Source organism: Urocitellus parryii, chromosome 7 (genome assembly GCF_045843805.1).
Source record: "Urocitellus parryii isolate mUroPar1 chromosome 7, mUroPar1.hap1, whole genome shotgun sequence".
NCBI classification, from domain to species: Eukaryota; Metazoa; Chordata; class Mammalia; order Rodentia; family Sciuridae; genus Urocitellus; species Urocitellus parryii.
Window position 1 is genome coordinate 133870172 of NC_135537.1, and position 27219 is coordinate 133897390.

Sequence of the window (27219 nt, forward strand, 5' to 3'; positions counted from 1 at the left end):
CTAAGTCTCCATATGTGTCACATTAGCCCAGTCAGGGAAATGATCCAAGTCAAATAGGGACCGTCCCCAGGTGTTGACCGCCAAAAACACACACAAGATTCCAATCAAGTTCATCATTAGTCCTGTTTTCACCTGGAAGAAAATAAAAACAGGGTCAGAGTCAATCCCTTCAGGTCTGCCTGTGGTCAGGACAGAGCGAACGGGACACTGGGAACCAGTCCTCTTGGAGAGGTGTTTGCTAGGCCTCGACGTCCCTGAGTCATGTTCTGAGCTCCCCCTGCCACAGACAAAGCAACGTCATGGCCACTAAGTGTCATCAAATGCTCACAGTGTCCTTGGGAGGGACACCAAGACAGATGGGTTCTCTATGTCCAAGTGGGCATTGGAAAATGGCCTCAGGGAGGTGACATGAGGCAACAGCCACTAAGGGAGAGTGTGGCAGAGCCTGGGGTGTGACTCTAGGTTCAGTGGTCACCCCAGTGCCTTAACTGCCCCACAAATGCTGGCTTCCCTGTGGCCCTCCTCTAGCTCTTTCCAATGCTGTCTCTGTGTTCTCTTCTACCATTGCTTGAATGTCCTGTTGTAGACTTTTTACAGGAGACTGGAATCAGGTTTGCAATCCATGGTTTCAGAGATCGACCTTCTTTGTAAAAAATGCTCCATGAAGTCCCAAAGATACCCAATGGAGGCTCCACATTAACTAACAACTGACTGGTCCCACATAGGGACCTTTGCTTTTGGTTTCCTTGGTTCACCTACTTGTCCATCCCTCATCCAGAGTTGTGCAAAGCTGCCCTTCCCCCATCAGAGGCAATGAGAGTTCTTCCTGTGACAGAGTTTGCTTCCAATCCGTAGTCTCTCATTCCCCCTACCCCTCACTTCTTCTACCTCTTCAGACACCTCTACAAGTCTCTATCATTGCATTCCCCCCAATATAAGCCTTGTACCTCCCCAACTTTCCCCAGGGTTCTTGCTGGCCTGTGAAGTCCATCCTTGGCCATGTGAGTCCCCCACCTCTTCCAAGCGCTCAGCCAGGGCCCCCTGGTGCCTCCACAGGCTTCTCTCAGTGGGAGATTCTATAACCCAACTTGGGGACAGAACAGCCTATGAAGTTTGAGATCATTTCAAAAAAGAAAAGTTGTATTATAAACACCAATGACAACTATAGATTGGGACATTCGGTGGTATTTCCAAATCACATACCATCCTTTGGAAACTCACATGCCATTCATCATATATACCAATAGCATCATAAAAGTAAACAGAAGCGGCTGTGTTACCATGTCAGAAACCTTGAGGTGTCCATAGGCAAACACGATGGCATTAGGCGGGGTGGCCACGGGCAACATGAAGGCAAACGACGCACTCAGGGTGCAGGGGAGCATGACGTACAGTGGGTGGAGGCCGATGGAACGAGACTGGGGAGAAACAGCACAGAAGCTCACAGCACAGAACATAAAAGCTCCTGGGCCCTCATTCTAAAAAAGCATTCCCTGCAGGCACCGGGTAAGTTCCAACTTCCAAGCCTTTGTCTTGCTGGTTGCTCTGGGTTTTGCCACTTCCCTGGCCAATGACACTATTGAACACTGAAGGCTGAGCCCAAAGGTCCCCCACCCCCCGGAAGTCTGTCTGAGTCTCCACGATTCATTCACCATTTATGCCTTTGACCTCTGCTATGTGCCAGAGACCATGCTGGACCTCTGGATTGCACTGAATCTCACAATGCCATGTGGACATCTCTTTCTGTCCTGTCACAGACTGAAAGAACATACAAGGAAGGGACCGGGTCTCCTCATCTATGGATGTATGTGTTTTTATATACAGTTGTGATCATTTTATGTCTGAAATTTGCTATTCACTTCCTTCATTCTACATTTTAAAATTCAGCTACTCTAAAAGCACAGGAGCAGGCACTCATTAGGTATCTGATGAAGAATGAATGATATAATTGTAATATCGGTTAAAATGAACCTTTATCATGCATGTGAGGGTAAATACATTGGCAAAGATGTTCACTGTAACATTGTAACAGCAAAACATAGAAAACAGACTCCATGGCCATCAGTAGCAAGATGATCAAATAAAATAAGTATACACAAAAGATGGAATAACATGCAGATATAAAGATGGTTTCATGTGCTAATATGGAAAGATATCCAAGACCTATAATTAGATTCAAAAGAAAAAAAATTAAAGTCTATAATATGTCCATAGAATGGTCCCATTTCTTTGAAAAGAGTGTGTATTCCTGGTGCAATGATGCATACTTTTTATCCCAGCGACTTTGGGAGGCTGAGGCAGGAGGATCTCAAGTTTAAAGCCAACCTCAGCCACTTAGTGAGACCCTATCTCATAATAAAATTTAAAAAAAAATTTTTTTTAAAGGGCTGGAAATGTGGCTCAGTAGTTAAGGTCCCCTGGATTCAATACCTGGTACTCCTACCCTCCCCAAAAAGATGAAAAGAGTGTCTGTATGTTTGTATGTGTGTAATATACATATGTATAATATATTCAGAAAAATGTCTAAGAAATTAAGACACTTTGTCTCTTAGGAAAGAGGCTAGAAGATTAGAGTCTGTATACTTTTCTATATCAATTTTGCAATTTTTAGCCCCATGTATATATTACATTTCAACTTGAAACAATCAAAGCATAATCATGTTTCCAGTTTATTAAATATCCTTCAAAACTGATTGTGAGTGGCTTGATGGTATTACATGATACAAACATGTGGTCATTTATTTCACCAACCCCCTATTATTATGAATATATTTTATAAAAAAATATTTCAGTGCCACAATGGTAATAATGATGTACTTACAGGCGACTCTGATTATTTTCCTAGGACCTAGTCCCAGATGGGAAATTGCCCAGACAAAGGGTCTGAGCAGGATTAAGGTCCCAGCTCCTGTTGGTTAACAGTCCTCTGAAAAGGCTGTGTACCCTTTTGAGAATTGCTGAGAGGTCCCAGATAGGGCCAGGCTGTGTCCTCGTCCCCCTCTACATCTTCATTTCCCTTGGCTTTGTGTAGCACATGGTGTCTGCAGCCCTCCTTCCTCGATAACACAGCTGGATCACCACCACCTTTCCCACATAGGTGCCCAGGCAGAGGCATAAGGGGCCTTAGAGGTAGCTCTGGGACACCTAATTCAGGGTTTCTGGTTCTAGACAAGCTTGTTTCCAAACAGCTCAGCCACCCTCTTGGGTTAAGGCCTGCATTTGTGTGGCTAGGGCCATTGGTGCTCATAGCAAGGGCTGGAGATGTCAAAGCCAAGGCCTTTCTCAGGGAAAGGAGGCACCCCCAACACACGCCCATCAGAAAAAGACTCTGCACCACACCATCTCCCTCCTTCTCCACCTCTTCCTCCTTGGCATGTGCTTGGCAGCCTGCTTAGGGGGAGAAGAGAGGCCACCTTGCTATTTTTAACACTTTCATCTTCACTTGGAATGGAAGGAAAAAACCACTTAGGTTTGCTTTTTTATGCACATGGACGCCCAGGCAGCTGGATGGAAATTTACCAACTTCAATGGTCTGTTTGGGCCTTTTGTGAGTCTGTCTCCTGGCTCCAGAATAACTACAGCATCTCCTACGCTCCTTCTGCAGTCTACAGAGGCTTTTCATAGCTCCCATCTGACAGACACCCAGCACAACTCTAGGAGGAAAGATCTTAAGGGATATGTTGGGGGAACTCAGGTCTTTTGGCTCCAAGCCCAGGGCTCTTCCCATACCACCCCCGAGGGCAGTACTGCTTTGCAATGAAGGACAAAAGAAATGTGAGAAATGATGACAGCTGACTTTTCTATTAATTCTGTTTTCTTCTCAATTCCAGTTCAAAATCATGCTTGCCCATGAACAGAATGCTCCAGCTGGCCCTCAGTAGGCCCCTTTTCCACTACCAAAGACCTCTATGGCTCAGCTCACATGGACCTCTCATCCCTGAGCTCTCTAAGCAAAGCTGTGGGAAGTCCTCAGTCCTGCCATACCATACCCTTCAGAGGCTGCTTAGAATGTTCTCTCCTTCCTACCCATCCCTAAGCCCTTCCTTCTCTAAGGCCTCTTCCTGAGGAGTCCCAGTCAATGATATTCCCAGGGGTGCTCTGCAGTCCTCCTGCGCACCTTCGGGACATACTCAGCAACCACATCCTGGCCCCGCCTCCTGGGCACAAGTCCTGTCTCCCCAACTCGAAAAACAATCCAGTGAGATTTATAAAGTCAAGTTTGATTCTGGGTGCAGTGTGACACTCCCGTGACTCCAGCTACTCAGCAAGCTGAGACAGGAGAATTGCAAGTTTGAGATCAACCTCGGCAACTAAGCAAGTCCCTGTTTCAAAATACAAAAAAAAAAAAATAAAAAAGGACTGGCATGTGCAAGGCCTAGGTTCAACCCCCAGCATTCTGAAAGAAAAAAAGAAGAAGAAGAAGAAGGAGGAGGAGGAGGAGGAGGAGGAGGAGGAGGAGAAGGAGGAGGAGGAGGAGGAGGAGGAGGAGGAGGAGGAGGAAAAAAAGTCCATATTTGGTGCTTTGACCAACAGACAAAATACAAAGAGGAAATAGAAAACAGTGAGGGCCTCAGGACCAGGGTCGTCAAGGGCACACAAGTCTAGGTCAGAACCAGGGCAAGATCCAGGTCTCTGAGCCTGGTCAAGCTCTGGTGCCTGATTTTACCACCTGTCTAGGGCCCCAGAATATCATCATGGGTTGACAGCTTCCTGTGAAATAACATACCACCCTCTCCACCCCCACTGGCGTGGCTACTTACCATGGAGGCAAAGATGGGCAGGAACAGGGTGGTGGTGGCCACGTTGCTTGTACACTCCGTGGACACAGCAACAAGCAAGGATAAGATCAAGGTGATGGCTGCAGGAGGCACTGTTTGCAAGGGCTCCATCTGCTTCCCCATCCACTCAGAGAGTCCTGAGGCCTGGGAAGCAGCAGGAAGCCAGTGACTTCAGGGCTTCTGGCTTTATAGTTCCTCCAGGACCAGGGTGTGGGGGAGCACAGCTCATTCTCTACTTCCAATCCCTCACGCACATCCCATAAGTGATCTCATTCACCCCCACTTCATCCTCACTCTGCAATCTCCTGAATCTTTATTTTCTTTTCAGCTGGTCTACTATTTGCATTTAAACATCCATATGCCTTCAAGACATTAGCACCCAGGTGTCCTGTGAGCACTATGCTCAACATGCTCCAACCGGAACCTCTTTAGCTCAGAATCCACTTCTCCCTCTGGACTCACCATCTGCTGCTGTCCAACGAGAGGTCTGGGAGTCACACAGACGGGTCTCTGTCCCCTTCCTCCTTGCACCCAGTCACCACATCACCCAAAACATCTCACTCACATCCATTCTCCTCTCAATCTCCCACAGTTCTTAGAGCCCAGGAGAATGATTTGGGCCAGAAATTTGGATGTAAATTTAGAACTTTGGGATGAGAAGGGACTGAGCAGGCAGAGAATGAAAAGTAAACAGATCAGTGATACAGGCCAGAGCCTGGGAAAACAATCATAATTCAGGGAGAACGGAGGAGAAATCAGTCAGCAAAGGAGGCTGAGCGGGAACAGTCAGAAGGAAATCAGGCCAAAATGGGGGAAGGTGTGAAGGAGAGAATGACCTAAGAGTCCACGTTCTCAGATTGAGTTAGGTGAAGACTAAAAGGCATCTGCTTGCCCTGCCCCAACTCCTGCCTGCCCCAAGTCTCCACTTCAAACATCAGAAAGATTTTTCTCAAATGCACATGAGGCCAAGTCACTCCCCTGGCCTCTCCTCTTCAGTGGAACCTCCACTACCTCCACATATGCTATTCTGAATTCAAGACTCCAGGACAAAGGCTTCTCCACCCTCATGTGCTCTCGAGCCAGATATCTTGTGTTTTTCCCTTGCTCATGAGTCACTTCCTCCTGAAATGTCCTTCCAGGTAAACCCCCCTGCTTCGGCTATGAAGTGTTACCATGTCTCAGTCTCCTCTATAACCCCTGTACCTAACCTAACACTAGGGGGATGTAATGGGAATGTTTGAGGAATGTAAAAATGATAGATGGAGAAATGAACAGGTAGGTGGATGAATGGTGGAAAGGCGACTTGATGGATGGATTTGCTCATCCCAAAACTATGTATTGGGCTGGGGAATGTAGCTCAGTGGCATAGCACCTGCCTAGTAGGCATGGGGCCTTGGGTTTGGTCATATATGTATATATATGACAATATACATATATATCAATATCTGTGTGTGTGTGTGTGCATCCACTACATACCAGATTCTGTCCTAGATGTTAAAGAAACAGAAAATACAAGATAGACCAAGCCTATCTATTATCTTCCATTCCTGGATAGATGGAAAGAAAAAAGGAAGGGAGGAAGGGGGGAAGGGAGGGAGGGGGGAGGGAGGGAGGGAGGGAGGGAGAATAGCAGCATTGAGCTAGTTCATCTCCCTCTGTCTCATTTCTTCCCCAAGGGGTAAGAAAGAAGGTGGAGAAAGGTACCTTTGGGGGTATTTTTCCCTTAAAAGCTGTTCCTCTCCCCTATGTTGTTAAATATTTAGCTAGAGAAAAAAATTGAAATTTTGAACCATGTGCAATGAGAGAGTCAGCATATAGAAGAACCAAAGGAAGCTGAAAATATTCATGAAGACTTGAAGGAAAGATTTCCCTAAGATAATCAAAGCAGAGATTATTATTACCAGATCCCAAAGTGGGTCCAACAGTGTGTTCTTGGCTTGTTTGTGTGTGTGCGTGTGTGTGTGTGTGTGTGTGTGTGTTGTGTGTGTGTGAGAGAGAGAGAGAGACAACTGAGGTCACTTATCCACTCATTTCTGTAGACACTCAAGAGGGGTTCCTCCCTTCCAGGCACTGTCTGTGGTACAGGGTTCTCAGATGACAAGAGAGAGTTCTTGCCCTCACAGCATGTGCAGTTTTGTAGAGGAGCCCAGGGATGGAGGAGTGGAGGGATGTGGCACCTCTGGCCTCCCTCCTGGTAGGAATCTGAGGGCCCCAGGCAGTGATGGCTGATGAAGTTACCTCGCATCCTTTAGCCAGAGCAAATCCGCCCCCCAGTAGCAGCACGATGCCCCATGGCACCTTCTCCTGGGTCACCTTCCAATCCAACAGTGCCGGGGGATAAAATGGAGTTTCTCTTTCTGAGAAGAAAAAGCAAACACACACACACACACACACACACACACACACACACACACACACAGCCAAGAACAGTGTTAGAAGACAAAAAAAAAAAAGAGTCATAATCAAAGGAGAATAAAGCCAAAAAGAATAATGAGATACCAGCTTATATCTGTAAATTAGCTAAAATTTACAATAATACTTATTACCATTGCTGGTGAGGGTTTGGTAAGATTGTTCCATGCTGGCATTTTAAAATGGAACAAGCTTTTCGAAAAAAAAAAAAAAAAAAAACATTTGGCCCAACATTTTAAAAGCCATTAAGACATTTATGTTCTTTTAATTCAGCAATATCATGGCTAGAAATTTATCCTAAAGAAAAACACCCCCAAATGAAAAGCTATGCACAAGAAAACATCAATTTATACTAACAAAAAATTGTTAGTATAAATCCTATCGTCCCTCCAGGCATAGGATGTTGTCACGAAACAGAGTGAATCTGGAGACCGTGGTCATAGTGAGAAATGTTTCTAGTATAATACCAAATTAAGACAAAGATCCTAAACAACAAAGAAATAAGGTTCAAATTGCATGTCTTTTTATTAAAACTACATAACTTATATTAACAAAGACAGGCAAGAAGAGATGAAAAAATACTGGTGGCATTAAGGGAAATCCAAAACACTTTTTGTCCCTGTGTGATAATAAATAAGATTTTAAATATTTAAAAAGCACAAAAAGAAAAGATTTTGTGCCGGGCATGGCGACTCACGCCTGTAATCCCAGCGGCTCAGGATGCTGAAGCAGGAGGATTTAGAGTTTAAAGCCAGCTTAGCGAGGCCCTAAGCAACTAAGCAAGACCCTGAGCTGGGGATGTGACTCAGTGGTTAAGCACCCCTGGGTTCAACCCCTGGTACAAAAGAAAAAGAAGAGATTTTGCTCTAAATAATAATTGGCTTGAAAATCTCATCTCCCTAAGCTTTTTCTAACATGATTGGTGGAACAAGATTTTTCTCCCCACTAGGCCCAGGGCCTATCTTATGATAATCATTTGCTGCCAGGTCCCCGATCCTGATGAACTGGGAGGTCAGGACAGAGAGGCCTTACCTTCCTCTGTCTGGCTGCAGAAGTTGAACTTGGGCTTTTGTGAAGGCACAATGAAAAGCAAGATGGCCACAAAGATGGCCACGGTGGCATCAGAGATGTACCTAGGTGGGAAAGAGGACACAGGGGTTTAGCCCAGCTCGGCTGCTGCAGTGACAGTCAACCAAGAAACATGTTCTGACTCTGTCAGTTCTGTGTCTAAATCCTCCTACATGAAGAAACAGGCTCAACTGGGTGTGAAAACTGAAGCTCCCAAAGCCAAGGTCAAGGTGGTGTAGGAGACTTGTGTTCTGGCTAAAAACAAGATGCTCACATTCTTGGGCACATAATTTGGATGAGTTTCAGGATCCCACTTCCCTCTTTTAGCCTGCACTGCTCCATGGGTGGACTTCTGCACCAGGTTCTTTAGAATTGCATGTTCACTAGGGTGACCACAAGGTCTTTTTGGAATACCCAAGCAGATCAAAATAGAATATCCAGTTTCAGGCAGTCATCTCTCTGCCCATATCTCCTGTCTTTCCTAGGATTTACAAGTTTCTCAACCTTCGCTCTGATGACAGCATCAGAGCCAGGAAAGACTCTACATATTCCTGCTTTGCTCTAGGAGACCTACTCCTAACCCAAGAAACTCTCAGGCCACTCTGCCTGACCATGCATTTTCTGCTCAGTTCATTGCAGGAGAGGATGCTGAAAAAACAAACACATCTGCATTTTCATCATGAAGATCCATCAGCATAAAATGAGTCATAAAAACCCACCATTCCAGAACCAAGAGCCCAATCCTGGACCTTCCTCTGGCCACCTATGATGGAGAATAACAGCATTCTGGTTCTGATGAACGAAGCCAGGGGCTTTGGCCAAACGAACAACTTACTTTTTCTCACCCTCCACCCAGGCAAGCGACAGCCAGCCGGGCATGAAGCCGGGGTCCCGGGAGAACCACAAGATGATGAGCAGGAGGAAGCAGATCAGGACATTGATCTCCGCGAAGGAGAAAGGCCCCAGCTTCTGGTACTCCTCCCGCAGCACCTTGTAGGCGGCCTTCTCCTTAGTCTTCTCCACCCCACACCTGCAGGAGTTTTTAAAACTAGAGAATGCAAAGATGAGCGTGAACGCTGTGCAGCAGAATATGGCAGAAGGACACATGGTGGGGCAAGCCCTTCCTCCCTCTTTCTATACTTTCATCTGCCTCCCCAGCTTCCCAGGATGTCCTGGGGAAAGTCTGTGGAGAGATAAAGGGCTGAGTTCCCCAGGGCATGCCCCAGGGGCACCTCCAGAGCTAGGGTGTGTTCCTAGAGGAAGCCTGAGATGGCACCAAAGAGGATGCAGGTCTTAGGGACAGTGGAGGCAGGAAAGGAGAGGATGGCCAGAAGGATGAAAGGCAGAGCGGAACCAGGGGAGTGGACAGGAGAATCCACGCAGAAACAAGCAGAGCTCAGGCTGTCACTAGCAAAGGTGCCTGGTCCCCTGGAGACTGCTCCAGGGTCACCAGTGAAGAAGGCCAGGAAAAGTTCTGGAACCTGCCCAGAGTGGGGGCAGGGGTCCCTCACATGCTTCCCAAACCCTCCTACTCTCACCACAGCCCTTGACAGTCCTGGAATGACAGACTCCATCACCAAGGTGACTCAGGAGGGGACAGGGAGCAAGGAGAGATCCCAGCAGACCGGGCCAGGAGGGGACAGGAGTTGAAGGTGTGTGTGGGATTACGGATCCAGGAGACCCTGGAGTAAGTAGCTAACTCTTGCTGGAGCAGGAAAGAAATCACCAGGGACTGTTACTGGATGGCCCGTTGGTAGAAGGGGCCTGCCAGGCTGCCCTGCAGAATCTCCCGCGGGTGGTGTTGGTATGGAGGTGCAGAAAGAAAGAAGGATTTGTGGAGGAGGTATAGAAGGTCACTCAGCCACAGGGAAGGGGTAACTGGGGCCACTGGTGCACTGGCTGCAGGCCCTGAGATACTCTTTGAGGGTTCCATTCACCCATTCCTACCACTGTCGGTCTGAAGGGAGCAGAGAATGTCAAGAGCATTGTCCCGGAGAGCCTTCTCCATGACAGTCTTCCTAGGGCCTAAGACAAGATTCACAGAAGGGCTGGGGTTGGTGGCATAGATGCTGATTCCAAATCCACTGCTGGATGTGAACCACCTTTGAGATCATGAGAGTCATGCTGGCAATGGTGGCATGGCCTGCAGCACAGGGAAACTAGGACGTCAGGACATGGCCTCCTGGGATGCTCAGAGGTAGGAAAATGGGCAGGAGTGTTGGACTCTCAGGTCTGCAGTCAGTTGGGATCTCCTTGCTGGACGTAGGGCAAAGCCCCAGGTCATGAGATCATTAGGAGTGGGGATGATATAGGAGGGGACCTTCCTTGGCTCCACAGAGTCCATGTTCTTCCAAGCATTGGCCTGCTGCCATCTGTCATCCTAGTGACTCTGGAGCTGTGCCAGGGGCCTCAGGTTTCCAGAATAAGGAGTGACCTTGGTATTCCTAGCTGTCCAGCAATAAGGAACAATAAGGACTGGCCATAAGGAGCTGAGCCCATTTGGTTCTGGTAACACATTCCCAACAACACAGTGGCTACAGACTCTGGGGCCGCATCAAATATGCAGTCACTGACCCTGGCCCCCCCGGTACTGGTGCCACCAAGCCTTCTGATCCTCCTATGTTAAGCAATTTAGCTATTGTATCTGGGTTCATTTCATCAGGTGACTGCTGAGCTGGCGTAAGAGGCAGGTACATGGGTCCAGTTGGCCCGCAGGAGCCCAGGGATTGAGGTGGTGACCACAGCATCCTGTAGCAAAACGGCCTTCACTGTGATGCATCGTGGTAGACGTGGACTGACTATGCTGCAGAGCCAAGGACAGGGCATGAGATCTTTGAGCCCCCATATGCCTCTATATGGCAGGGGTTGGGAAGAGCATTCATCCCCTTTTTAGCCTGGTTGGAACAGTTGGGTAGCAGCCAGCAGTAATATCCCATGTTCTTGGCAGTCCTGGGTGAGGGTCTGTGGCCCCATTGGCGGAATGTAGCCAGGAAGCTGCCCATAATTTCAACAAGACAGTTTTTCTGGATTAGGCTAGAGGATGAGATCTTGACGTTGTTCTCCACAGCCATGCGAATGAGAAACACGAGTGAGAGTGAAGCTTGCTAGATTGTAGAGGTGGTTCCTGTGGTGGTTCACCTCATCCTTAGGTGACATGGTCCCAGAGGCCAAGGAGGCAGAGGGGGATCTCCAGGTCTTGGATTGCACCAGGATGTAACCTGTCCCGATCATTCCAGCCAAGTGAAAAATGCTGTCCTCCACCTTCAAGATCTGGAACTGAAACTAGTTGACCTGTGAGCCATCCTCTGCTCTGTGTCCAAGCTAGAGTAGCATGTAGGGGAGGGGTGGAATCAGATGGCTGTCCAGCTCCTCCACCACCACCAGGCTCCCAAAGTCCCCATGCTGCATGGCAGCTGCTCTCCAGGCTCCCTGATGGCCCAGAAGAGCTGAGGGAGGCTGCACCAGGCTGGGTGAATTGTAGCATCAGGTTCCTGGCTGAGTTTTCAGGGGCCTGGTATCCACCTCAGCTGCTAGATAGGAGGCTGACTGTGTTCCTGTGGTCTTGATACCAGGTCAGTTCCTTCTTCTTACTTGTCCCTTGGGCTTTAGGGATGCCCCCAGACCACTACTAGTGCTCTTGACACCCAGTCATGCTTGACTTGGTGGCAGTTCAGCAGAGCAACCCTTGAAACTCCCCAGGAGGAGATGGATGTAGGGTCAAGGGCACAGACTCTGGAGCCAAACTGCCAGGGTTCCAATTTCAGGCCATCTATTTCCATGCCACACACACTTGCATAGGCCATTTAACCTCTGCAGACTTCAGTTACCTCATCTGCAAATTGGCAATAATAATTATAATAATATTTGCTTCACAGATTGTTGTAAAGATTAAACAAATTCATAAATGCAGAGTGTTTAAATGGGGTCTGACACATAATAGGCACTGGATTAAACATTAGTCATTGATATTTCTATTGCCCCATGAATGGACACAGGTGCCCCCTGCAGAAGGTCCTGGGGACTTCGTCTGCTGACAGGCCTCCTTGGTTGATATGAGCAAACCAGCTGGACTTTAGTCCTTGCACAGTTTCAGAAAGAAGAGCAAAGAAAGCTGCTGTCAAAGTCAAGTTGTGCAGCAGGTGATCATGGAAGCGCGTCCCTTTCCCAGAGAGTGGGGGACTGGACCCCAGGCAGGATGGGTAGAATGGAGCCCTGCCTACTATTATGATCATTAAAGTGACTGTTTTGAACATGTGTAGCAAATTTTAAATGGCAGCTTCCAAACAGGTCCTCCTTCAGAAGAAAACAAAGAAAAACACCTGTCTCCCCCATTAAGTTAAAGGCTTGAGTAGGCACTTCTGTACCTTTACTCTGAGTCCCTTCCCTCCGGTCCTATAGGGTCCTGCATCTCACTTGACTCAAACTCCCTGTGAAGTGGGGCACAGCACACACACTTAGCTCCTAGCTGAGTACTTTCATCCTAGAGTAGCATAGAGTAGCATGATCACCTTTTGCCACAGATACATTCGTGTCTTTTAAAATAACAACTTTTTTTTTTTTTTTTTTAGGTATTTGTCAGCTGCACGTCATGGTTTCTGTCCAAAGTCTGGCCCTGGTGAAGGTTGACTCCAGGTGAACTTGACAGTTGCTGGGAAGAGGAAGGTAAACTTTCCAGGATGAGCAATCTGTTGGGAACATCGTAGACCTTTGGTAAAGGTCTGGGCTTGGATTGATTTAGATGATATCAGGAGGGTTTTTGTTTTTTGTTTTTTGTTTGTGACCTGGTCTAATGGAGCCAGGTGGCCAAGTGAAAGTTTGTTCACATGGGTCAAATTTCTGCTTTAGCCCAAGTTGATGGCATACTTGCCCTTTCTCCCTGGGCCAGGAGCTATGCTGGGTGCCAGGGTCAGAGAGGTCCTGGAAGAGTTCACGGTCAAGGGTAAGAAGCAGCACTGGAACACAGACAGGTAGCAAGGGATAGGGCCGTGATATGCCCAGGGGCATCTCAGTGGAGAGGGGAGCAAGTATTCTTCTGAGATGGAATGGAGGTGAGAGGAAGCCTGGGAAGGAGTAGCCGGGGAAGTAGCACTTGAACTGGCCTTGAAGGCTAAGGAGGTGAGCAACTGGGAAAGCAGGAAATGGCTTTCCAGACAGAGGGAACAATGTGCGCAAAGCCACATTGAGCAACCGGGGATGGTGGAAATGGGAGGGCAGCCTAGCTAGAGATAGAGCTGCAGAAACAGGGCCAGAACTGAAGGACATTTCTGCAGGGATGTGGTGGCACAATTGGATGGCATCTTGTGAGCAGCTCTGACTTACCTGAATCTCAGATAAATGCACTGCAACCACAACCAGGAAAGCAGCAACATTATCAGCATGTTGGGGAAGGCAAATCCAAACCAAGAGGCAAAGTTCAAGAGGTCCTTACTGCCAGGAAACAATCTGAAAGGAGAAATACTGGCCTACACCACAACCCAGGCTGAGCTGTGCAGAGCAAGCCAGCAATGAGCAGAGGCTGAGCAGTAGCTGGATCCTGAGAGATGGGTAGGATTCAGGGCCACATCCTCCTGGGGTCCAGTCATCCAAGTTCATTGTCTTGTAACACTATGCTCTCTGATCAAGTGGGGAGGCCAGAGCACAAGACAAGGTTGAAGAATGACCAACAAACATTTCCTATGGATCCCAACCCTGCTAGGCATCTCATCAAGTTATGGCTCCATCCCTTAAGATAAGCCCACTTTTGCAAACATATGCATGTAATTTGATTGACAGCTTCAGGGGTCTGTGTATGCCTGTAACCCCCTCACCCTGTAGGTTTCTAAGCAATCTCAAAAATATTTCTCAGGGTGGAACAAAAAGATGTTCCTCAGGCCCGCCTCCCAACCCAAGCCAGCACTAGTAGCCCCAAGGCCCCCGGTAGCCCAAGGTTGTCAAAGCAGACAGATTTTTTTCCCACTCAGCCCAGACAGGCTGTTTTCCCCAGAGGAATTGCAGGGAGAAGCCTAAGGATATAGTTAGAGAAAACCCTCCCAGGATTAAAAACATTCTGGCTGCTGAACCTCAGTATCTGCCCTAAGGACTGCTGTCCTATCTTTTCTGTCTCCCAACTCCTGTGCCAGCAGTTTTCCCTGCCCCTGACCATGGCTCTTGTCTGCATTTATTTTTTATTCCAACACCTTCCAATTATCCATACCTCAATTAAGGTGTTTATTTACCAGACCCACCTATAGCTCCTTGGCATCTGGCACCCTCAGCAGACCATGAGAGCCCCAGGCAGGGCCCAGGCTTCTCTCACTTCCGTGATCCCAGCCCCACCCAGCACAAGGCTGGGCACAGAGAGGGAATCCTCATGGCCTGTGTCCCTTTCTGGCCAAGGTTAAAAAGTTCCAAACTACCCTTGTGGTCCACCTGGAGCCTCACGAGGAATATGTCACCTCCAGGACAATGAGTGGGGTTAGAGTGAGTGAGATGGTAAGATAAAAAATGACCCAACCCCAACCCTTCATACCATCTGTAGAACCTCCATATCTTGGGACCATGGCCATTAACCCCCATGTTAGTGAGTCAAGGGAGTGGGGGAGACTCTTTTAGAGAGGTCTAATTCCTGCAAATTTTAACTCAGGTATCTGTGACTACACTGTCTTCTCCCATGACTTGACCTGAGAATTCAATTCACAGTCCCTGTCTCAGCTGGAATTTCTGAGCCCAGGAAAGAAAGATGGAACTCACTCCAAGAGAGAAAGCAACCCTGCCCATTAACTCCTTTGGCAACAGGTTCCCAGGTCCTCTGAGTGTTTCTGAGTGGTTGCAGCGGTGCTGGGACATAGAGGCTAGATGGGACACATCTTCCCATTCCTCCTGGTCTCCCAGCTCCAGGGCCCAGCTGAGGTGGGAGAGGTAAGTAGGGGTCCCTCCAGCCCCAGGGCCCACTTTGTTTTCCCTGAAGTTGTGGCTAGTGACTCACTCTTGCATCTGGCCCAGAAGCACCACATTGGGTCCCGTCCCAGTCAGGGTGGCCGTGCCCCCAATGCTGGCTGCGTAGCACACACACAGGTTCATGGCCTTGCACATGTTTTTCTTGTATTGGTCCTCCTGCTTCTCCATGGCAGATCCATCAAAAATCCCTTGGTTTCCTGTGGTGAGCACAGCAATGTTAGCTGAGCCAGTCATTGGGGGGCTACCTAGCCAACCTCAAATCCTGGCTCTGCTCCTAACCTGAGGAAGGGGAGATCCCCCACCCCCTGGCAGGTCCCTCCACATGCATTCCTCAGCTTCTGAACTAAAGTCATGGTCAGGTCCCATCTGCCTTCCCACAGTCATTTCCCAAGACTTCCCTAAGTCTTCTCCATGCTCCTGTCAAATCCAGCCATTTTTTTTCCCAGTTCTGGGGATTGGACTCAAGGCCTCATTCATGCTGGGCAAGCACTCTCCCACTGAACCACACACTCAGCCCCCAAATCAGCAACTTGAGATGCATATCCCCTCTTCTCTCGTCCCTTGCTGTTGCTCGAGATGCTCCCTGCATCTAGTGGGAGTGTAAATCTACCTCCAGTGTCTTTCCTCCCAACAAGGCTTCTCCTTTTTTTCCTGAGCTCCCTCAAGCATCTGGTTTCTGGCTTGCCCATGGCTTCTTCCAAGTCAGATGATTTGTTTGAGGGACCCATTGATGCCATCCCACTGGACTCCACAAGAGTTGGTGGTTGGAGTGTACCCCATCACCTCAGTAGCCCCAGGTCCCCACCCAGGGTCAGGTAATCAGGACATCAATCATGAGTCTGAGTTCACAATGCAGGGTTTTGGGATAGGCAGAGAAGAGACGGCGCAAGACAGATGCTATCTTATATTCCCTGAGCTCTGAACCTAATACGAAGCAAAGGCAGGACACAACCCCAAGATCTGTGAGAGTAGAGCAGAGGAATTTGGCATGCTCTGGGTCAGAGAAAGCCTCCCTGAGGATGGTAGGAGTAGCAAGGGTTGAGGAGTACCCAGTAGATGTTCAAAAGATACTCAAATGAATAAAATGAACACTTAAACACTGATTTCTGTGGTTGGAAAGAACTAGGGGTGGGATTTTCTTATAAGCTTTTTTTTTTTTTTTTTTTTTTGCAGTGCTGGGGATGGAACCCAAGGCCTCATACATACTAGGCAAGTGCCCTACCATTGAGCTACATCCCCAGCCCCATTATAAGCTTTTACTAATGGAAATGAAGTGTTACAGCTCTCCTAGAACATTTATGCAAAAGTGTCAATTGATGCAAAATTGACATTTCTAAAACTTATGAAAACAGTACTTTCTCATATTGTTCTCTATGCATGTTTAGAGTTGGGCTCCAGGAAGGAGGAAAGGATAAGAAGGTAGCCAAAATGTTTGGCAATGGAAGGGAAGGCTGGGACTGTAGCCCATGCACTGACCCAGCCTGGGGCCCACCTGGCAACTCGCTGGCCTTGCCCTTGTCCACTAGCTCCAGTGCCTCCAGATTGGTCTTGGTAGCTGCTCTTGTGGCTTCCATCTGCTGCAGCATGGCTTCCACAATGGGTACCATCATGGCCGTGGTGGCTGTATTGCTGATCCACATGGACAGGAAGGCAGTGACGCTCATAAAGCCCAGCATCAGCCTGCAGAGACGGGGCACGAGAGGAAAGCCAGAGAATCCTCCACTCCCCAACCCCTTCATCCCCCGGAGCAACCAGAGGCTAGGTCCAACCCTGCAGGCCAATTCAAGACTGGATATTCCAATAGAGGATTACAGTTTGGGTGCTTCTCTCTTTTCCTCCTTCCCTTCTTTCCTTCCTACCCTCTTTCTTCCCTTCCTGCTACTCCTTTCTGTCAAACATGACATCTACTCTGCTGGCTAATAGAACAGCAAGAGACTCCAGAGGCAGCTGTGGCTAGGAGGAAAGGCATAAACACTCAGAGGGTGTCAACTTAGTATGGAGTATGACCCTAGGGGTGTGCTGGAGCACCCCTGTGTGCAGGCATGTGTATCCAAAAGAGCCGAATTTCAGCCTCAGCTCTCCTCTCTTAAGTTCGGAAGAGCTATGCAGAATCTGCCTGGAGAGGTAGGGATATCGGGGTGGGAGCTAAGGGACCCGTAACCTTCCTGATGGCTGGCCCTCTTCTGGCCAGCTCCCTGTACCTGGGCACTCTGTAGTAAACCAGATTAAACTAGCCTTACTCTGTAGTAAACCAGGTTAAACTAACAATGTTTAGAAAATATGTTCCCTTTGCTTATAAACCCTCATTCTCACTGCTGCTCAGTCTCTTCCTTTCACCCTACTGCCCACCTGGAGAGCTCCTATTGGTTCTTCCCAAATGGACTCAGACAACAACCCTCCTCTGTGGCCATCTCCAAGTGCGTTCCAAGCAGGGCTGCCACACCCTTCTCCATCCTCCCTCTACACTCAGTGGCATTTAGAGGACAGTTTCCATGTGAGCTCTCTCCTTAGGCTGTAGTGGGGATAGGGCCTGACTCTTCTCCATGGCTCTACATACCCCAGCTGCACGATGCAGGAACAGAAGGCTCTCGGGGAGGCTGGCTGAATGGAACTCAACTGCTCCAGGTCTCTAAAGCCCTCTGCCATCAGACTCCTCCTTGGGGATACTAATGTGCCTGAGGGCTGGACCATGAAGAAGGGACCTGGGGACTGAGCTACACTAAGGCTCAAGTTGATGTCCATACAGGTTGACCTCATGGACCCGTAAAGTCAAAGACTGGAATCCAGGCCTGGAGGAGATGATAGTCTGGCGTGTGCAGGTGGTCTCAGAGGACCATGGCTTCTGTGCAAAGTTTCAAGGCACCAAGAAGACCTCTGCATACAGGTCCACCCCAGGACAGCTTGGAAGCCAGGCCCCGAGGAGGATCCAGGTGGCAGGAAGGAGCAGAGAAGACAAAGCTTCCGGCAAAGGCTGCTATGGTGGCTTCCCACCTGCTGAGGGCCCCAAGCTAGCCACTTAAAATTTCCAAGAGAAGAATGCTGAGGGGACCAAGATCCACTTTCCTGAGCACTTGTGTTTCTAGAAAATACAATGATTTGTGATCTGACCCTATAAACCCATCACAGAAAAGATCTATGCCACGGAGAAGTCAGCGACTCACAGAGTTCTCTGCTCAGGTGAGTCAGTGGCAGGCACCAAGGGAGACCCAGGCCTGGTCACCTGAAAAGCCAGCTAGGATGTGTGTGTGCTCATGGCCCAGGAAAGTCCCTGAGACATGGACATCTCAGGAGGTATTTACTGGGAACTAACCCACTGCTGCCTCCCAAGGGCTGGGTGGAGAATGCACCATTTAATTACAGAGCACATCTTTTCAAAAGATGCGCCCTGAGTTCCCTATTTGAGGGTCACAGTCCGTATCAGACATACTGAGTCCAACCCCCATGTGACTGTCAGCAAGTCACTTCCCCACTTTCTGCCTCAGATTCCTCATAATCCCCAACACTCAGAGTTGTAATAAGAGTTAAATAAGGTGATAAATAAGTTCCCAGTGTCATGCCTGGGGCCTTGGAGACATCCACTGTGCCATTATGATTGTAAAGAGAGTATACTGGCCCCATGGGATGGCTAGAATAACCTGTGTGCTGATTGGAAGGGGGATCTTGGGAGGTACAGAGGGATGTAGGGGGAAGTGAGGTAAGGAGCTACCCATTCAGGTACACGGCCAAGCTTTGAAGGAAAGACCTTTCTGCTTCCCTCTGAGCTGAGTAGCGGAACCATCTCAGGTCTGCTTTCCAACCTCCATCCAACTTGGTCCCTGTGGAACCCCATAGCCACTTCCCTTGGGAAACCTCTGGAACCTGCAAAGGCTCTTGCTAGCCAGTCTGCCCTTGGAGGCAGAGAACCTTTGCCTACTGCTGTTCACCATCTGCAACCACCCCTCAGGCACCTGGTCTCCCAGCTAAGATTGGAACGTGCCCCACCCAGAGACCAGCCTGCCATGTCCCGAGAAGCAGTGGCCAGCCCTCCTGCACTGACTGAGGGTGATCTAGTCTGTGCCACACTCCACTCCTCAGCCCTGGGGGCCCACGCAGAGCCACATGGTCATAGAGAGAGAGAAGACTTAATTACCGTGCAGGCTTGGCCCCTATCCAGAGTAGGGTGCGCAAGGCGATCCTCTTATGTAGATTCCAGCGCTCCACGGCCACAGCCACTATGAGGCTTCCCAGAAACAGCATGTTGGTATCCTTCATGTACTGGACACACACCTAGAGGGCAGCATGGAGGGCCCAGGAGGATTGTTCCACATACTGCTTGGACCCAGGGCTACCTGTCAGCAGGGACAGGCAAGCAGACCAGATGCTGACTTCAGGAGCAGCTTGGGGTGGGATGTTTTCACATCAGGGAGAATCCACCAGTGGGGTTTATCTGGCCACCCCCACCCCCAGGCCCCCCAGAGATGGACTTGGAGAAGGAAGGGGTCCACGAGAGAACTGGGAAGTCACCAGGACCCCCTGAGTTGGCTCACCTGCTTAGAGTCCAATATCTGCAAGAGCGGAAAGAGCAAGACGGGCAAGAGGGAGGTGACAGCCACCGGGATGACATCCGTGCACCAGTAAATGGCCATGAGGATGATGACGTAGGCACACCTGACAAACTGAAGAGACCGCCCTGAGACCTCATGAGCCTCACCGCCCCCACCGCCCTATCCCACCAAAGGGGAAGGGAGCCGGCGGGGACTCTGCTAGAGGGATCCTGTGCCCTGCCTCTGCCAGCACAGCTCTCCAGGCTCAGGACTGGATTTGCCATCAGAAGACTCCAGCCCCACTCCTAACCACCCTGTGCCTTCCCCTTCCCAGCTGCGTGGTCCCAGGCAAGTTCTTTCATCTTTTCAAACCTTGGACTAGTCACCATCTCCCCATTACAAAGGTGTCTCGTTTTATATTTAATTTAACAGTTGGTCAAGTCACATTCGTTAGCCACTTAGCCACCAGACTCTTAGCTCTGCAGTGAGGCAGAACTGGGTTCCAATGCAAGCACCTGCCATCCTGGTCCTCATTCGCTGTAGGACTTGGAGTAAGTCATTAAACCACCTTGGCCCTCGGTTTCGTCGCCTGTTAAAATGTGGACAATAATTCCTACATCCCTAGCTGTTTTGTGTTTCACTGGCCCTCTCCCTCATTCTAGCCCCCTCCCCAAAACCAGTCACCAAGGCTTCTATCCCTTATTCACAGGCCTCGTCCCCTTTTCTACCTTTATCCTGTTATTTAAAAATTATAGACCATTGTTTTGGATCAGCCTCCTGCACCAGGTCCCAAGAGACCAGACAAAAATCAGACTGGAGTCCCTAGCGCTGGGGTTTCATGTCATCAAACCCAAACCAAGTTCTTATCTGATCTTCTGAGAAATCAGGAGAGATAAGAGCCAAGTTTCCCAAACAGGCCAGGTTCAATCTGAATGATAATGAAGTTCCCCTCTCCTTTAGTCCTTACAAAATAGTCACCTGAAATTAACCAATCAGTTATTTCTCTACTGCTCTGTCTCCTTGTCCCCACCTTCAAAGAAAGCATCTTTAAAATGACCAATCTGTCTTTGTTTCTGCTTTGTGCCCTTCCTCGAAGCACCCCCCCACACACACTAGATTTGCTTCACTCTCTTCATCTTCTCCCCGCCCCCACCCAGCACCACCATCCAATCATGCCATTTGAAGAAACAAGCAATATTTGTAGATTCAGTGTGTCCTCAGCATCCTGCGTAGTCTCAGCACTTGGTAGATGCTGAGCAGGTGCTCAGAGAAGGAACCAAATAGCATCAGCTGAGAGGAGAAATAAATCTTTCTTCAGCATCTCACAAGCAACTCAGGATACCTTCCTACTGCTCCAAGCAGGAAAGTTTAGGGTTTCTAAACCCTGGCACATTGACTTTTCAAGTCTGATGATTTTTTGTTGCTAAGACTGTCTCGTGAGGTTTAATAGCATCTTTGCTTCCCACCCAAGAGACTCTGGTTGCAACTTCAAAAAGGCCACTCCATCATTTGTCCCCTGCTGTGAGGAGGACAGATGATTGAAGAAGTCCAGAGACTGTCACCCCCAAAATATGGTGCCCTGGCATGCTGATTATTTTAAATTTAAGAAACTCAGAGCAGCAGATGCAGGAAGGGATGCTACTCTGACATCTCCATGTCTACTTAAAGTCCCATCTCACCAAGGAAGAAACAACCGCCTCTGGTCCCTTCCCTGAGTTTTCATTAACTGAACCCATGTTGCAGAAGAAAGGCAGATGGACAGACATTTATCACACAGCATTGTCCTCTATTTTGGTTCCATTCAATATTCCAAAGAGAATCACTTACAACCCATTGTATGCTCTATGGGCCCAATGAACTTTATCTCAGGACATTGTACATTCCTCCAAGCTCCCTGAATTCCCCTAAAAATCATTTACTATTTCCCTAAAAAACTGTCTACATTCTCTATTGTATCCTTCCCTTATGGAAGAGGGTATATAAGATTCAAAACCGTGTTGGGCTAATAGGGAATCACACTTTGTGATTGCCTCCATGCACCTAATGAATTTGTATATCTTTTCTCCTACTTAATCTGTCTATTGTCAGTTCATGGCAATGAACCCTCAGAGCCCAAAGGGAAGCCTTTCCTTTCACCCCAACAGAATCAATGCTGGTTGAGAGCCACTGGACTTAAGTCAGAATAGCAGTACGGTTAGAAGCCAGGCTTTGCCACCAGCCAGCCTGATCAATGTCCAGTGTCCACCATTATATCTGACCTTCAGTAGTCACTTAAGATCTCTGAGCCTTGGGGTCAGGGGTGTGCCATGAATAGAGGGAGGGACTCCCTCCAGGTGTGGGCAAGAAGGTGCATTGTAGAGAATTTTAAAACAATACTACTAAAAAAATCAGTCTGCTTTTATGATCATCACATGATAGTAATTCTAAACAATGTCATTGATAAATTACATCTTTTGCTCCCAATCCTAGCCCCTCTCCAAGGTCATTTCATGTCCTCATCTATAAGTTGGGGATTTCAGAGGGCCTATTCTTAATGACTGGCACTCAGAAAGACCTTGGTAATTTTTTATTATTTAAAGTTAGAAGCAGTGGATGACACCTGTAACCAATTTTCATTGTGAGCTCCTGGAGAAACCAGAGATAAACATTAGAAAAGAGGTTGGGACACAAGGAAAATTGTTCCTTCACCTCAATTACACTATTAGAAAGTCTAGGAAGTGCCTCAGGCCTGACTAATAATACCAGCAACAAACTTGACCCTCCCTATTTCCAGAAAGCTCCCATGGCATCAATGGAGAGGGCAAGGCTAGGAAGAGGGTGGTAATCCTGAAGAACGAGGTAGAGTCTACCTTCAGAGAGGATCCTGGATTTTGGTGTACAACTTCAGAACACTTTCCTGCAACTGAGAAGGGGCTGGAAAAATCACTAAAGAAGAGATAAAAGTAGGCCATGGGATTTAAAAGTCAGTACTCAGCACCGAGCCTAACACATAGAGGGGCCATGTGCACAACTGAGTGCACATGTGAATAAATGCACAGTTGAATAAAAACAGGAGTCATTGTTGATATGATGACAATCACTTATTGCCTAGCAATGGGGGCACATTCTAAGAAATGTGTCCTCAGGCAATCTCCTCATGATGTGAAAATCACAGTGTGCATTTACAGAAACTAGAATGAACACGATGTCCCTAGGTGATACAATCTTATGGGGTCACTGTCATATATGTGGTCCAGCATTGTTCAAAACATTGCCATGTGACACATGACTGTATCCACCAGCAAGAGTGTCCTCAATGTGTTGTATTAAATATATATATATATATATATATATATATATATATATATATATGGAAAACAATCTCTCTCTCTCTTTCTCTCTCTCTCAGTGTGTGTGTGTGTGTGTGTGTGTGTGTGTCTAATGAGAAAAGATTAATGATTGGTTTCTAGAAAGATTTCTAACAAAATATTAATTGGTCATGGGATTTGAGGACATTTTCATTTTTACTTTATACTTTACAAACTTGTAAAAAAAGAATTGTTTATGATTTTAATAAAGTAAATCACTTATTTCATTAAAATGATTTTTTAAAGGGACCAAGAGAAAGAGTTTTAAAAAAAAAAAAAAGCAGAACCAGGAAGCAAACAAGGTAGATGAAAGGAAAGAAAGAAGAAAGCCTGGAGGAGAGGGACTGGGCAACAGCAGAGGGCGGTGTGACCTGGGAGTCGCCACTGGGTGAGGACAGCGCTGCCCCGGCTGCCAAGCTCCTTCTGTGCCTTGTACCTCTGGATTTCCTTGCACAAAGTGGGAGGTGAGAGGACATGGAGGGTGAGGGAGGGTGAGGGAGCTCTCAAAACAGATGCACACAAAGGGAGAAAACGAGAAGCCAGGGACCCAGGCTTCCAAGCCCCCAGCCCAGCATGGGCTGCAGGGAGCCATGGGAAGGTAGCCTTGGAAGAACTCTCACTGGTGTCTCCTCCTCTCTTCTCTTAAGCACTCACTTCCCTTAAGCCTCATTGCCAGGGCAGTTAATTGACACATGCACATACCTCTGAGTAGGGATCTCAGTTCAGAACCCACCTCTGTGTGTGTGTGTGTGTGTGTGTGTGTGTGTGTGTGTGTGTGTGTGACGCACGCAAGTGGGATCTCAGTCAAACTGCTCCGGAGCAGGAAGGTCAATCAAGCAACTATAATCATTCCTGCCAGCAGAACTAAAATCACAGTGCTCCTGCCTGGCTCCCTCCCACGGACAGTAACAGCCCTAAATCTCTTCAGTGAGGAACTATGGCTGCTCATTGATGGTGTACAGAGCTGTCAGAGTTCAATCTACTGTCTTTGCCCAACCAGGGGCTCTGCTCCACTATACCAAGGGCTCCTCCCAGTCTTTCTTCCTACATCCCAGGAACTAACAATCTCTTTTGACAACCAAAACAAGTGTCAGAATCAAACCACCCCATTATAGTGCACCAAGTCCCAAGAACACAGGGCCTTGGCTAAAGTCGTGAGATTAAGGGAATGGTGGAAATCCAGTTCTTTTGCAGGTTGGCTTCCTGATACCCTAATGCACCCCTTTTCTCCAGGAAAAGGGTGCTGGAGCATCCCTTGAGGAGTTCTGTTTCTCAAACCTGCCTGGGGAGGGGACACAGGAACTGGAGGTTTCCTGTCAGGGCTCAGAGTGAAAGGATTGAAAAAAGGAAGGAGGAAGAAGCAGCCAGCAGCCACAAAAGGCTTCAAAGCGCTCGGGCCTCTGCCAAACTGGCTGTGCACAGCACAACTGAGTCTGGGCCAGGCTGAGAAGGCCACCCTGCCCCCACCCCGCCACCAAGGCCATTCATTCATTCTCTCCCTCCTTCCCAGAAGCACTAGGAGGCCAAGGCAGCTTCCCTGCTACCCAGGACCATGCCACCCAAGGCGTGAGCTCTGGGAACATGTCCCACCTCCTGCCACAGCCACAGCAGGCAGCAGGCAAAGAGACCAACTCTGACCTGCTTTTCATCCTGGAGCAGGACTTTTGAATCAGATGTGGCTTTGCTGGTTTCAGAGATGGAAAGAAAGGTGGATCGCAGAGGGGAAAACGGAGGTCCCAAAAGGGGACAGAGAGTGGCAAAGGCAGATCTCAGGAATCACTTAAGTGATGGTCTTTTTGTGTGGGTCCCCACTGAGGTCAGAAGACACTTGCAGCTGGGAAGTGTCCATTCACCGAGGGAAAAGAGAGAAAAGACAGAGGGAGGGAGAGGCCAGGCACTCAAAGTCCCTGCTAACATGAGTGACATCTTGGGGAGAGATGGGGACAGCGGTTATGCACTCTGGGGGAGAGTAGGAGCCAAAGGCTAAGCCTCTGACTGGAGTCTGTGTGGCTAAGATCTGTGCTGATGTCTAGATCTTTGTGCTTGCCCGGACGGTTCTTGTGCCCTGGGATCTGGTCTCTGCACCCCTCAGGATTCTTTGCAGGTCACCTCCCATGTGGCACCTGGAGCTCGCCTCAGGGGAGCTGTCCCGGGGGGAGTCCGTGCGTTGCAGCTCAGTGCTCCCGGAATTCCGTGCCCGTTATAGGGCACTGAGCGCCGGGCTGACGAGAGACGTAACTGACCTTGGCGGGCATCAGAATGATGAGTGGCAGCAGCAGGATCGGGGTGAGGAACAAGATCACGAAGGACTTGATTTTGGAGACATAGCTCAGCGCCGAGGCCATCGCGCGGGAGATTGGCAGGAGACACGAATGAGAGGCAGACAGAGGCTCCGAGCTTAAGAAGGGGCCACAGTTCCACGAGATGGGGGGCGGCGACAACTCCGCCCCCTACGGCTGGCCTCCCGACTGCCACGGGGCGGGGCCATCCCTTGGGGTCCGTGGGGCTAGCCTGCCCCCAACTCTGCCACCCCGCGGTGGCCGGAGGCTTCTGCGGATTCCAGCACTTCAGACTCTAGGGGCTGGACCCCGGCACCTCACAACTTTCCTGCGCTGCCCTGCGCAGAGGCACGCACCTGGGGCGCTAAGCGGGCTGTAGGGATCATTCATTCTACCAGCTTTGGGGTGCAGACTCCTCCCTCATCCACACCTGCTTTTTTCCTGGGTTCTGGCTGCGGGGGGGGGGGGGACTCCTAGATGAAAGTCTCCACCGGCCTCTGACTTTCTGTTATATGTACCAAATCTCTCTCCTTTTCCACGCCGATCCTGGAGGGGTCTCTTGAAAGGACGGTGACAGCGCGCCTTGCCCTCCGCATCGCCGCCCCCACTCCCCCCCAGGATCCTCTGGTTCCCCTCGGCGTTGGCTCTACTCCAGACTCAAGATCCCATCCCCAGTCCCAGCGCTCACCCAGGGCATCCTGGGCGCTCTCCGGGGAACACCCAGGGGGAGGAGATGACTGTCTCCAGCAGTGTGGACGGCTTTCGCCCTCCAGCGGACATGCGCGCAGCCAGCGGACTCCCCTCTTGGCAAAGTGTGTGCAGCCTGGAGCGGCGGCATTGAATCCCAGGAGACGCTGCTGCCGGCGCTTACCGGGTCGCTATTTCCATTTTACGGAGGGATCTAGGGATCTAGAGAGGAAGGGTCACAATCAAGGCTACGCTGAGTCATTCGTTCATTCGTTCAGCTGCCAACATTCATTCAGCCAATGAAGCTGGACTGAGCACCTATTCTGTGAAGGAGACTGAAGGACGCAAAGACACAGCCACCTCTATTTCTTCTTTCTGTCTCTTCTACCTTCTCATTCTGGAGCTTTCTTTTGAGGACTCGTATGCCTACACACGGTATAACCAAAGCCGGCTCCTTAGTGATTACGCGCCACATGCCTGAGGCTCAGATTTCCATATAGCGGGCCCTCAGTGCCTATCAAAATCTTAGGTTGTCGCTGACGTGTATTTTGTAATGAGACTTAGGATGGTTGTGTCTGTACTGAACACGTACAGATTTTTTTCCATGTTATCCTTTAAACCATACAGTATAACCACTGCTATTTACATAGCTGTTACATAACATTTACGTTGTAGTAGGTATTATAAGAAATCTAGAATTTAAGTGAAATTAAGTATAAAGTGAATTAAAGTATAGGGAGGATGTGTATAGACTATATGCAAATACTATGCATTACTTAAGGGACTTGGGCATCCACAAATTTTGGTATTCTTGAGGGTTCTGGAACCAGTCTCCCCAACCACCACAGGAGCAGACCACTGTTTGCAATTTTTTCATAGCGTATGTATGTTCCAGACTCTAAAACTACTCAACACATTTTGAATCAAGTTCATGACTCTTTCCCTGTGACCTGAACCCAAGAACACACATTCCCCCAAGCTCCTCCTTTTGTAATTCACGTTTGTGTAACCCCGGGTTCCCCCTCCCTCTTTCCCAAGGGGACACTTAGCACAAGTTGTACCTTTGTGTTTATGGGCGTGATTTTTATTTAATGTCAGATTTATTTCATCAGCCTGTCCAGCCAACGTCTATTACTGTGCCTGATCCAGGGTGTACACTCAAAACTTGTTCTCTTGATGAAAATGTGCA

General features: G+C 48.7%; 1 protein-coding gene across 5 annotated transcripts; it reads right to left on the reverse strand.

Annotated features, from left to right (window-relative positions):
- On the reverse strand, positions 1–25409 carry Slc13a5 (solute carrier family 13 member 5). Of its 5 annotated transcripts, none has more exons than XM_026393961.2 (12): positions 25308–25409; positions 19721–19849; positions 19324–19460; positions 16687–16823; positions 15223–15391; positions 13578–13700; positions 9094–9306; positions 8223–8323; positions 7017–7135; positions 4761–4922; positions 1281–1418; positions 1–132 (listed from the first exon to the last, which is right to left on the reverse strand). In XM_026393961.2, exons 1-12 carry the CDS (start codon positions 25407–25409, stop codon positions 1–3), a joined length of 1662 nt encoding a protein of 553 aa, XP_026249746.1. The 5 variants fall into 5 exon arrangements, with proteins under 5 accessions (XP_026249746.1, XP_026249745.1, XP_026249747.1 ...); XM_026393960.2 differs by having other exon boundaries at positions 16687–16874; XM_026393962.2 differs by lacking the exon at positions 19721–19849 and having other exon boundaries at positions 16687–16874.
- Between the last annotated feature and the right edge of the window lie 1810 nt (positions 25410–27219).

What these genes read in the sequence shown, in the direction of transcription:
- Slc13a5 (XM_026393960.2), bottom strand. Translation starts at nt 25,409, where the DNA reads ATGGCCTCGGCGCTGAGCTATGTCTCCAAAATCAAGTCCTTCGTGATC. An exon ending in TGGGTGGAGGGTGAGAAAAA is followed by an intron (nt 8,324 to 9,093) that starts GTAAGTTGTTCG and finishes TTTCCCACCTAG; the next exon opens with GTACATCTCTGATGCCACCG. An exon ending in TGCCCATCTTTGCCTCCATG is followed by an intron (nt 1,419 to 4,760) that starts GTAAGTAGCCAC and finishes GTTTCTCCCCAG; the next exon opens with TCTCGTTCCATCGGCCTCCA.